Below are 12200 nucleotides of genomic sequence, written 5' to 3'. Positions count from 1 at the left end.
AGGAAGCAGTCCTGTGTTATGTATTCTGAATTCATAGTTTTAATCAGTGCTGTGGGGCATATGCCCAAAATAGCTGCCACAGCTGCCTTGACCTCCAGGAAGGAAAGCAGGGAGGCCTTAACTTATGAGGAGACCTGCTCTGTGCTGGCAGAAGAGCGTGTCCCCTGTGGAACATGAGTATTTAAAGCTGCAGGGGCCATATTACTGAGGTATTACCGTCTAAGGCAGAGATCAACAAACTGTGGCCAGTTTTTATATGGCCCCAAGCTAAGAATGGTTTTTGCATTTTTTATTGGGGTGTTTAAAAAAAAATAAAAGGGATATGTGACAGAAACCTATGTGGTCCACAAAGCCTAAAATATTCACTACCTGGTCCTTTACAGGAAAAGTTTGCCTTACATCCTTGGTCCATATTGTTCTTACTTCCCAAAGCCAGCTTTTCTTTTAGGCACATTCCGTAGATGTTGTGTCTTTCTCTTTGAGTTTTTCATGGTATCAAAATCACATAGGATGTTTCATGAACCAAATTAGGCCACCAAAATCAGGCACGTGTCCTCTTTTCATTTCCCCTAAAAACTATGCCAGAGGATCTGGGTCAACTTCTCCATAACCACTCAAGGAAAATCATATCTGTGCCCCCTGCAGAATAAGGAGGGTGAAATGATGACAAAAGTTTTCCTCAGAAAGGGTGATTTTAGCTAGACAACGTCTTTCTTAGATTCGAGATAGCAAAAAAGTCTACCAAGAAGCAGTGTAGGAGTTATTACTTAAAATTTTCATGAAACCCTGTGACACTAGAACTCCAAATATGCTGGCAAGACCATCTTATATATTCTTAGTGGATTAAAATACAGAATGATAAGTGGAGCAAGGAATGGTAAGTTCACTCAGCTCTTGGCAAACAGGACCAATGAATTGAAAGGATATAAGTCCATATTCATTTGTTTCTTTCTGGAAGTTATTCTGTTGGGTATTTCTTTGGCTCTTAAGCCATGAATGTTGTCTCTCTCTCTCTCTTTTTTTTAATATTTATTTATTTTTGAGAGAGAGAAAGAGAGACAGAGTGCAAGTGGGGGAGGGGCAGAGAGAGAGGGAGACACAGAATCCATAGCAGGCTCCAGGCTCTGAGCTGTCAGCACAGAGCCAGATGAGGGTCTCTGACTCACAGACTGCTAGATCATGACCTCAGCTCAAGTCCGCCGCTTAACTGAATGAGCCACCTGGTACCACAGCCATAAATGTTGTTAACACAAGGTTTCTAATCTTTTCCTAAAGCCTAAAGACGATCTATATCCTTTGCTTCACCCAACTATGCATTGCTGGACTCCAACAAATGACCTATACATTGGCTGTGAAGAGGGTCATCTTTTAATGGTTAATGCAGAAACCTTGAAGGTGACTATACTTAATAAGATAGAAGATACGACATCAAGGGGTAAGAAACTACTTTGTTTCATTATTCCCAGAAATGTAGCCACTGGTGATGGTTTTACACTTGAAAATGGATGTTTGTTCCTTATTTTTCTCTTGCTTGGAGACCTCTTTGATTCTTTCTTTTCCTTTATCCCATAGTTAATTACCAAGTCTTGTGCATGTTCCTTCTAGCTAGTGTTCTATGCTCTGGGCATTCTGCTGCACCCTATGTGTATATTTCATGTAATCCTCAAAACAACTTTATAAAGAGATACATTTTCATCTCCATGAGAAAGATGAAAAAAATGTAAGCATTGAGAGGTTAAGGAAAATTCCCAAATTCACATAACTGGTAAACTGTGGAACTAATACCTGAACACAAGCAATAAGACTTCGGAGTCCATTGGGGCACCTGGGTGGCTCAGTTGGTTAAGTGTCTAACTCTTTTTTTTTTTTTAAGCTTATTTATTTTGAGAGAAAGAGAGAGTGCATGAACAGGGTAGGGGCAGAGGGAGAGGGAGAGAGAGAGAATCCCAAGTAGGCTCCACACTGTTAGCACAGAGCCCAACATGGGGCTCAAATTCAGGAACCATGAGATCATGACCTGAGCCAAAACCAAGATTCAGACACTTAACCGACTGAGACACCTAGGCACCCCAAGCGTCCAACACTTGATCTCAGCTCACGTCTTCATCTCAGGGTCATGAAATCAAGCCCCACATTGGGCTCTGCACTGGACATGAAGCCTACTTAAAAGAACTTCAGAGTCCAAGTTATTTTATTTTATTATTTTTAAAATTTAAATCCAAGTTAGTTATCATTTAGTGTAATAATGACTTCAGGAATAGACTTCAGTGATTCATCACTTACATATAACACCCAGTGCGCATCCCAACAAGTTCCCTCCTTAATGCCCCTTGCCCATTTAACCCATATCCCCACCCAACACCCCACCAGCAACCCTCAGTTTGTTCTCTGATTTTAAGAGTCTCTTATGGTTTGTATCCCTCTCTGTTTTTATATTATTTTTGCTTCCCTTCCCTTATGTTCGTTCATCTGTTTTATATCTTAAATTCCACACGAGTGAAATCATATGATATTTGTCTTTCTCTGACTGACTTATGCCACTTAGTATAATACACTCTAGTTCCATCCTTGTTGTTACAAATTGTAAGATTTCATTCTTTTTTATTGCCAAGCAATATTCCATTGTATATCTATATATATACCACATCTTCTTAATCCATTCATCCTTCAATGGACATTTGGGCTCTTTCCATATTTTGGCTATTCTCGATAGTGCTCCTATAAACATTGGGGTGCATGTGTCCCTTTGAATCAGCACAACTGTATCCTTTGGATAGATACCTAGTAGTGCAATTGCTGAGCCATAGGGTAGTTCTATTTTTAATTTTTTGAAGAACCTCCATACTGTTTTCCAGAGTGGCTGCACTGGAGTGCATTCCCACCAGGAGTACAAAAGCGTTCTTTCTCCACATCCTCACCAACATCTGTTAATTTTAGCCATTCTGAGAGGTGTGAGGTGGTATCTCGTTGTGGGTTTGATTTCTGTTTCCCTGTTGATGAGTGATATTGAGCATCTTTTCATGTGTCTGTTAGCTATCTGGGTGTCTTCTTTGGAGAAGTGTCTATTCATGTCTTTTGGCCATTTCTTCCCTGGATTATTTGTTTTTTGGGTGTTGAGTTTGAGAAGTTTGTTATAGATTTTGGATACTAACCCTTTATCTGACATGTCATTTGCAAATATCTTTTCCCATTCTGTCAGTTGCCTTTTAGTTTTGCTGATTTTTTCCTTCACTTTTTATCTTGATGAGGTCCCAATAGTCCATTTTTGCTTTTGTTTCCCTAGCCTCTGGAGATATGTCAAGTAAGAAGTTGCTGCGGCCAAGATCAAAGAGGTTTTTGCCTGTTTTCTCCTTGAGGATTTTGATGGCTTCCTGTCTTACATTTAGGTCTTTTATCTGTTTTGAGGGTTTTTTTGTATATGGTATAAGAAAGTGGTTCAGGTTCATTTTTCTGTGTGCTGCTGTCCAGTTTTCCCAGCACCATTTGCTGAAGAGACTGTCTTTTTTTCCACTGGATATTCTTTCCTGCTTTGTCAAAGATAAATTGGCCATACATTTGTGGGTCCATTTCTGAGTTCTCTATTCTGTTCCATTGATCTATGTGTCTGTTTTTGTGCCAGTACCATACTATCTTGATGATTATAGCTTTGTAATACAGCTTGAAGTCCGGAATTGTGATACCTCCAGGTTTGGTTTTGTTTTTCAGGATTGCTTTGGCTATTTGGGATTTTTTCTGGTTCCATACAAATTTAGGATTGTTTGTTCCAGCCCTGTGAAGAATGCTGACATTATTTTGATAGGGAATGCCAGAGTTCAAGTTATTAGCTACTATGCTATATCCTTTCCCATACATATGCCTATTTTGTTTAATCAACAAATTATGCCCTTTCCTGCCCTCCACCCCTTTCAAGGCCTTTTTCCACAATGACCTCTTTTAAGTTTAACTGCCATCTTGAAAATTATCTTGTGTTCCTTGATTAGAATTTCTAAGAGAATTGGATTTATTTTCCTTAGATCTGCTGTCCATTCCTGGTCCCATCAGCTGTGGCCAGGGTTGCGCTTAGTCACAGAAGCTAATGTCCACTCATTAGCTAGGTATAGACCTTTTGGGTCTAGGAGCTAGGTATAGACCTTTTGAGAAGGGAGACTGGTCATTGCGAGCTCCCCACTTTGTGCAATGCACTCTCCATTCCACTTATTCCACTCTCCATTCCTCTTGTTATTTCACTTCTTGATTTCTGCAGCAACCTTAGGACTGACTTCATTGGCCTTAATCTACACTAACCCAAAGCAGGCATCTCATCCTTGCCAAACTGTCCTTCTTGAAGACCATTTCAAATTTTTTTTTAACGTTTATTTATTTTTAAGACAGAGACAGAGCATGAACAGGGGAGGGGCAGAGAGAGAGGGAGACACAGAATCTGAAACAGGCTCCAGGCTCTGAGCTGTCAGCACAGAGCCCAACGCGGGGCTTGAACTCACGGACCGTGAGATCATGACCTGAGCCGAAGTCGGACGCTTAACCGACTGAGGCACCCAGGCGCCCCCTTGAAGACCATTTCAACATGCAATTCAGTGACTGCTTTGCCTTGATTCTACACTCTCTCTAATCTGATCCTACCTGCTCTATTTATATTGTTTCCTTCTACTCCCCAGATTGAGTTTTCTGATCTAGCCAGTAATTTCTTCCTGTCTTTTCACAGACATGCCTCCTAGCTCACCCTCTTGCCGATTTACTCTCTGAATCCTTGAGTTCCCAGCTCAATACCACCACCTACAGCAAGTTTCCCCTAGGACAGTGCCCCTCATCTACTCTTACTCCCATTCCCTGGCTTAGACTTCATTGAAGCCATTAGGTTTGACTTTCCTGCCCCAACCCTGGCTTCCTTTCACTGTCACCTGTACCCTCCAGGCTAAGTTCTCTTTAACCTTGCCTCCACAATGCCATCCCATAGCTCTCTACAAAGTGAACCCCTTTTGTGGCCTGCCTTCCCAGTTCCAGCTTCTCGCACATAAGCCTTGGAGCAGTTCTCATCATTCCTGTGCTGCCTCCAAATTCTGCCTGCTGGCATTTGTAGTTATCTTTGTCTAAGATGCCCTTCTCTTCCTGGTCTACCTGATGAGGTCATCCTCAGTGGATCCTTCCCTGTCTTCACCCCAACCTTAGGGTGAAATTCAGTGATCCTGTATGGGATTCATTGAGACTTGCTCCCTTGGTAGAGCCTCATCCTGTGCTTTCACAGTGTCCCATGTGCATGTCTGTGTTTCTCACTAGACATCAATTCTTTGAAGTCAAGAACTGTGTTTTACTCATCCTTTGGCTCCAGAGTTAAATCCCAGAGATTGCTACAGATTAGCACCTATATGTTTTTTTAAAACAAATTCTTTTTTTTAATTTAATTTTTTATTTTTTAAATTTATATCTAAATTAGTTAGCATATAGTGCAACAATGATTTCAGTAGATTCCTTAGTGCCTCTTACCCATTTAGCCCATACCCCCTCCCACAACCCCTCCAGTAACCCTGTTTGTTCTCCATATTTATGAGTCTTTTATGTTTTGTCCCCCTCCCTGTTTTTATATTATTTTTGTTTCCCTTCCCTTATGTTCATCTGTTTTGTCTCTTAAAGTCCTCATATGAGTGAAGTCGTATGATATTTGTCTTTCTCTAATTTCACTTAGCATAATAACCTCCAGTTCCATCCACGTAGTTGCAAATGGCAAGATTTCACTCTTTTTGATTGCCAAGTAGTACTCCATTGTATATATATACCACATTTTCTTTATCCATTCATCCATCAATGGACATTTGGGCTCTTTCCATACTTTGGCTATTGTTGATAGTGCTGCTATAAACATGGGGGTGCATGTGTCCCTTTGAAACAGTACACTTGTATCCCTTGGATAAATGCCTAGTAGTGCAATTGCTGGATCATAGGGTGGTTCTATTTTTAGTTTTTTGAGGAACCTCCATACTGTTTTCCAGAGTGGCTACACCAGCTTGTATTACCACCAACAATGCAAAAGTGATCCTCTTTCTCCATATTCTTGCCAACATCTCTTGTTGCCTGAGTTGTTAATGTTAGCCATTCTGACGGTCTAAGGTGGTATCTCATTGGGGTTTTGATTTGTATTTCCCTGATGATGAGTGATGTTGAGCATTTTTTCATGTGTCAGTTGGCCATCTGGATGTCTTCTTTGGAGAAGTGTCTATTCATGTCTTTTGCCCATTTCTTCACTGGATTATTTGTTTTTTGGGTGTTGAGTCTGATAAGTTCTTTATAGATTTTGGATACTAACTCTTTATCTGATATGTCATTTGCAAATTCTTTCTCCCATTCTGTTGGTTGCCTTTTAGTTTTGCTGATTGTTTCCTTCACTGTGGAGAAGCTTTTTATTTTGATGAGGTCCCAGTAGTTCATTTTTGCTTTTGCTTACCTTGCCTCTAGAGACGTGTTGAGTAAGAAGTTGCTGCGGCTAATATCAAAGAGGTTTTTGCCTGTTTCCTCCTCGAGGATTTTGATGGCTTCCTGTCTGACATTTAGGTATTTTTGAATTTATTTTTGTGTATGATATAAGAAAGTGGTCCAGGTTCATTCTTCTGCATGTCGCTGTCCAGTTTTCCCAGTACCACTTGCTGAAGAAACTGTCTTTATTCCACTGGATATTCTTTCCTGCTTTGTCAAAGATTAGTTGGCCGTACATTTGTGGGTCTATTTCTGGGTTCTCTATTCTGTTCCATTGATCTGAGTGTCTGTTTTTGTGCCAGTACCATACTATCCTGATGATTACAGCTTTGTAGTATAACTTGAAGTCCGGAATTGTGATGCCTCCTGCTTTCGTTTTCTTTATCAAGATTGCTTTGGCTATTTAGGGTATTTTCTGGTTCCATGCAAATTTTGGGATTATTTGTTCTAGCTCTGTGAAGAATGCTGGTGTTATTTTGATAGGGATTGCATTGAATATGTAGATTGCTTTAGGTAGTATCGACATTTTAACAATATTTGTTCTTCCTATCCAGGAGCATGGAATCTTTTTCTATTTTTTTTTTTGTGTCTTCTTCAGTTTCTTTCATAAGCTTTCTATAGTTTTCAGTGTATACATTTTTCACCTCTTTGGTTAGATTTATTCCCAGGTATTTTATGGTTTTTTTGTGCCACTGTAAATGGGATCAATTCCTTTATTTCTCTTTCTGTTGCTTCATTGTTGGTGTATAGGAATGCAACTGATTTCTGTGCATTGATTTTATATCCTGCAACTTTGCTGAATTCATGAATCAATTCTAGCAGTTTTGGGGTGGAATATTTTGGGTTTTCCATATAGAGTATCATGTCATCTGTGAAGAGTGAAAGTTTGACCTCCTCCTGGCATCCTCCTCTTGGATGCCTCTTATTTCTTTGTGTTGTCTGATTGCAGAGGCTAAGACTGCCAATACTATGTTGAATAACAGCGGCGAGAGTGGACATCCCTGTCTTGTTCCTGACCTTAGGGGGAAAGCTCTCAGTTTTTCTCCATTGAGGATGATATTGGCATTGGGTCATTCATATATGGCTTTTATGATCTTGAGGTATGCTCCTTCTATCCCTACTTTCTTGAGGGTTTTTATCAAGAAAGGATGCTGTATTTTGTCAAATGCTTTTTCTGCATCTATTGAGAGGATCATATGGTTCTTGTCCTTTCTTTTATTGATGTGATGAATAACGTTAATTGTTTTGCGGATATTGAACCAGCCCTGCATCCCAGGTATAAATCCCACTTGGTCATGGTGAATAATTCTTTTAATGTATTGTTGGATACGGTTGGCTAATATCTTGTTGAGGATTTTTGCATGCATGTTCATCAGGGAAATAGGTCTATAGTTCTCCTTTTTAGTGGGGTCTGTGTCTGGTTTTGGAATCAAGGTAATGTTGGCTTCATAGAAAGAGTTTGGAAGTTTTCCTTCCGTTTCTATTTTTTGGAACAGCTTCAAAGGAATAGATGTTAACTCTTCCTTAGATGTTTGGTAGAATTCCCCTGGAAAGCCATCTGGCCCTGAACTCTTGTTTTTTGGGAGATTTTTTATTACTAATTTGATTTCCTTACTGGTTATCGGTCTGTTCAAATTTTCTCCTTCTTTCTGTTTCAGTTGTGGTAGTTTATGTGTTTCTAGGAATTTGTCCATTTCTTCCAGGTTGCCCATTTTATTGGCGTATAATTGCTCATACTATTCTCTTATTATTGTTTTTATTTCTGCTGTGTTGGTTGTGATCTCTCCTCTTTCATTCTTCATTTTATTTATCTGGGTCCTTTCCTTTTTCTTTTTGATCAAACTGACTAGTGGTTTATCAATTTTGTTAATTCTTTCAAAGAACCAGCTTCTGGTTTCATTGATCTGTTCTACTGTTTTTTTTGGTTTTGATAGCATCAATTTCTGCTCTAATCTTTATTATTTCCTGACTTCTGCTGGCTTTGGGTTTTATTTGCTGTTCTTTTTCCAGCTTCTTAAGGTATAAGATTAGGTTGTGTATCTGAGATATTTCTTCCTTCTTTAGGAAGGCCTGGATTGCTATATACTTTCCTCTTATGACCGCCTTTACTGCATCCTGGAGGTTTTGGGTTGTGATGTTATCATTTTAATTGGCTTCCATATACTTTTTAATTTCCTTTTTAACTTCTTGGTTAGCCCGTTCATTCTTTTGTACAATGTGCTTCAGTCTCCAAGTATGTGTTACCTTTCCAATTTTTTCTTGTGGTTGATTTTGAATTTCATAGCATTGTGGTCTGAAAATATGCACAGTATGATCTTGATCTTTTTGTACTTGCTTAGGGCTGATTTGTGTCCCAGTATATGGTCTATTCTGGAGAACGTTCCACGTGCACTGGAGAAGAATGCGTATTCTGCTGTTTTAGGATGAAATGTTCTGAATATTTAGGATGAAATGTTCTGAATATATCTGTTAAATCCATCTGGTCCAGTGTGTCCTTCAAAGCCATTGTTTCCTTGTTGATTTTTTGATTAGACGATCTGTCCATTGCTGTGAGTGGGTGTTGAAGTCTCCTACTCTTTTTTTTTTTTAATTTTTTTTTAACATTTATTTATTTTTGAGACAGAGAGAATCAGAGCATGAATGGGGGAGGGTCAGAGAGAGGGAGACACAGAATCTGAAATAGGCTCCAGGCTCTGAGCTGTCAGCACAGAGCCCAACGCGGGGCTCGAACTCCCAGACCGCAAGATCATGACCTGAGCCGAAGTCGGCCGCTTAACCAACTGAGCCACCCAGGTGCCCCGAAGTCTCCTACTCTTATGGTATTACTATCGATGAGTTTCTTTGTGATTAATTGATTTATATATTTGGGGGCTGCTACATTTGGTGCATAAATGTTTACAAGTGTTATGTCTTCTTGGTGGATAGACCCCTTGATTATGATATAATGCCCTTCTGCATCTCTTGATACAGTCTTTATTTTAAAGTCTAGATTGTCTGATATAAGTATGGCTACTCTGGCTTTCTTTTGGTGACCATTAGCATGATAGATGGTTTCTCCATCCCCTTATTTTCGATCTGAAGGTGTCTTTAGGTCTAAAGTGGGTCTCTTGTAAACAGCATGTAGATGGATCTTGTTTTCTTATCCATTCTCTTACCCTTTGTCTTTTGATTGGAGCATTGAGTCCATTGACATTTAGAGTGAGTACTGAAAGACATGAATTTATTGCCATTATGACGCTTGTAGAGTTGGAGTTTCTGGTGGTGTACTCTGGTCCTTTCTAATCTTTGTTGCTTATGGTATGTATGTATGTATGTATGTATATATGTATTTATATTTTCATCTTTTCTCCCCTCAGAGAGTCTCCCTTAAAATTTCTTGCAGGGTTGGTTTGGTGGTCACAAACTCCTTTAATTTTTGTTTGTCTGGGAAACTTTTTATCTCTCCTTCTATTTTGAATGACAGCCTTGCTGGATAAAGAATTCTTGGTTGCATATTTTTCTGTTCAGCAAAATGAATATATCCTGCCACTCCTTTCTGACTTGCCAAGTTTCTGTGGATAGGTCTACCTACTGCAGACCTGCTCTGTCTTCCCTTATATGTTAGGGACTTTTTTTCCCTTGCTGCTTTCATGATTCTCTCCTTGCCTGAGTATTTTGTGAATTTGGCTATGATATGCCTTATTGATGGTCGGTTTTTGTTGAATCTAATGGGGGTCCTCTGTGCTTCCTGGATTTTGATGTCTCTGTCTTTCCCCAGGTTAGGAAAATTTTCTGCTATGATTTGCTCACATAACCCTTCTACCCCTATTTCTCTCTCTTCCTCTTCTGGGACCCCTATGATTCTGATGTTGTTACTTTTTAATGAGTCACTGATTTCTCTAATTCTTAAATCATGATCTTTTGCTTTAATGTCCCTTTTTTTTCTGCTTCATTATTCTCCATAAGTTTGTCCTCTATATCGCTGATTCTCTGTTCTGCCTCATCCATCCTTCCTTCCATGGCATTCATCCGTGATTGCAGCTCAGTTATAGCATTTTTTATTTCATCCTGACTAGTTTTTACTTCTTTTATCTCCTCAGAAAAGGATTCTCATCTACTTTCGACTCCAACTAGTATTCTTATTATCATGATTCTAAATTCTGGTTTAGACATCTTGCTTGTATCTGTGTTGGTTAAATCCCTGGCTGTCATTTCTTTGTGCTTTTTCTTTTGGGGTGAATTCCTACTGAATTGTGTGGTTCAGGTTGTGCAGATTGTTGTGTTAATCCTCAAATCAGTTTTCTAGGTGTGCAGGATGGCTTAGTGTCGGTCTGGCTGTATTTCATGGATGCAAGACACACAAAAAACTTCCATGCTGTTCCACAATCTTGGCTCCTCCCTTTTAAAATGAACTCTAAAGCAATGTTCTTCATTTCCAAACTGTTGTCACATTTGTAATATGTTATACAAAATTTAGGACTTAATCATGCGTAGTCTTGTATTGTTCACTATTTCCTTCTTGCATACTATTCCTAATAATTTTCATGGTATATTATAAATGCTTTCATATAAATATTTGCCTAGCCTCTGCAATGTGTAAGATACCACACAAAGTGCCTCAGAGGTGATATAAGTGGCAAATATATGATTTTATAATATCGACCCTTGAGAGATTTCTATTTTATTGAAGAGAATTAAACAAGTAGACAATTACATCCAGGTAGACTAAGATCATTTCATTAAAGAGAAATTTCACCAATTGCTATGTGAATTCAAATGAGGGAAACAGGCCATGTTAAGTCATTTTGAAGGTGACATTTGAAATGGCCATTGAAGTTTGGGTTGTCACAAGCAGAGATGAGGGTAGGTGGAGTTTCTGGCAATGGTATCTGCATAGACAAGGAAAACTGGGGAAGGTTGTGATACAAGAAGTGATCCAGTTTGTCTGAAAGCATTGAGTGTTACACAGGGCTAGTGGGGAACAAACGGACATGTATACCATGTCTGACCTTGAATGTCCAGCTAAGGTGTTTCTACTTAATTGAGCTGACAGTGGGCAGACATCAAAAACTCCTGACTGGTGACGTACCCTAACTGGAATTGTGCATGGGAAGATTAGTTTAGCCATAATTCAGAAAAGGATAATCCTAGAAGGTGGCTCTAAGTATCAGGTACCTAGGCCAGGCCAGGAGTCATAAGAACCTCGGATCCAGGGTCACCTGGATTGGAAAAGAAGGAACTGTGGGGAGGTGAATAGTCTTTGGAGGAAAGGACAGTATGCTTCTTAGCATCTGGCAAAATGCCAAGCATGTAACAGTAAAAAAAAGTAATTTGATGGATGCTGTGTGAGCTTTTGATCTTATAGTTGTCATGGTTTATCTACATAAAAGGTAAAACACTTTTGTTATTTCCCCCCCCCCCCGAGGGCAATATGTTATTAATAACATTTGTTCCTATAGAACGTTTTTCTTTTTACTTTCTTTTTATCCTTTTTTGTTTATTTACTGAGATATGAATTTACATACCATAAAATGTACAAACCTTAAGTATGCAGCTTGATACTAACTTAGGTTTCATTTTATTTGTTTTTTCCTGGCATCTTAAAATCTCTGACAACGCTTCCCTAAAATAAGAAAGTGCATTTGCTATATAATTCCACAGTGTTAGTTACACAGACCTGATGATACAGAACTTTAAAAAAATTCCTGTGATTTACATTAGTAATCAATGCTGAGCATCTTTTATGATTCATTGCT

General features: G+C 39.1%; 1 protein-coding gene across 2 annotated transcripts in view; it reads left to right on the top strand.

The window, feature by feature from the left end:
* Positions 1-12200, top strand: part of CFAP43 (cilia and flagella associated protein 43) — a 118434-nt gene that overhangs the window by 19663 nt on the left and 86571 nt on the right. For both annotated transcript variants that reach the window (XM_007080308.3, XM_042960640.1), the window contains exon 6: positions 1276-1435. In XM_007080308.3, the coding sequence (XP_007080370.1) occupies positions 1276-1435 (160 nt within the window). The remainder of the gene's footprint in view (positions 1-1275; positions 1436-12200) is intronic.

This window comes from Panthera tigris, chromosome D2 (assembly GCF_018350195.1).
Source record: "Panthera tigris isolate Pti1 chromosome D2, P.tigris_Pti1_mat1.1, whole genome shotgun sequence".
In the NCBI taxonomy this organism is placed as follows: domain Eukaryota; kingdom Metazoa; phylum Chordata; class Mammalia; order Carnivora; family Felidae; genus Panthera; species Panthera tigris.
Note: the sequence above shows the minus strand (reverse complement) of the source record. Positions and strands in the feature narration are given on the sequence as shown.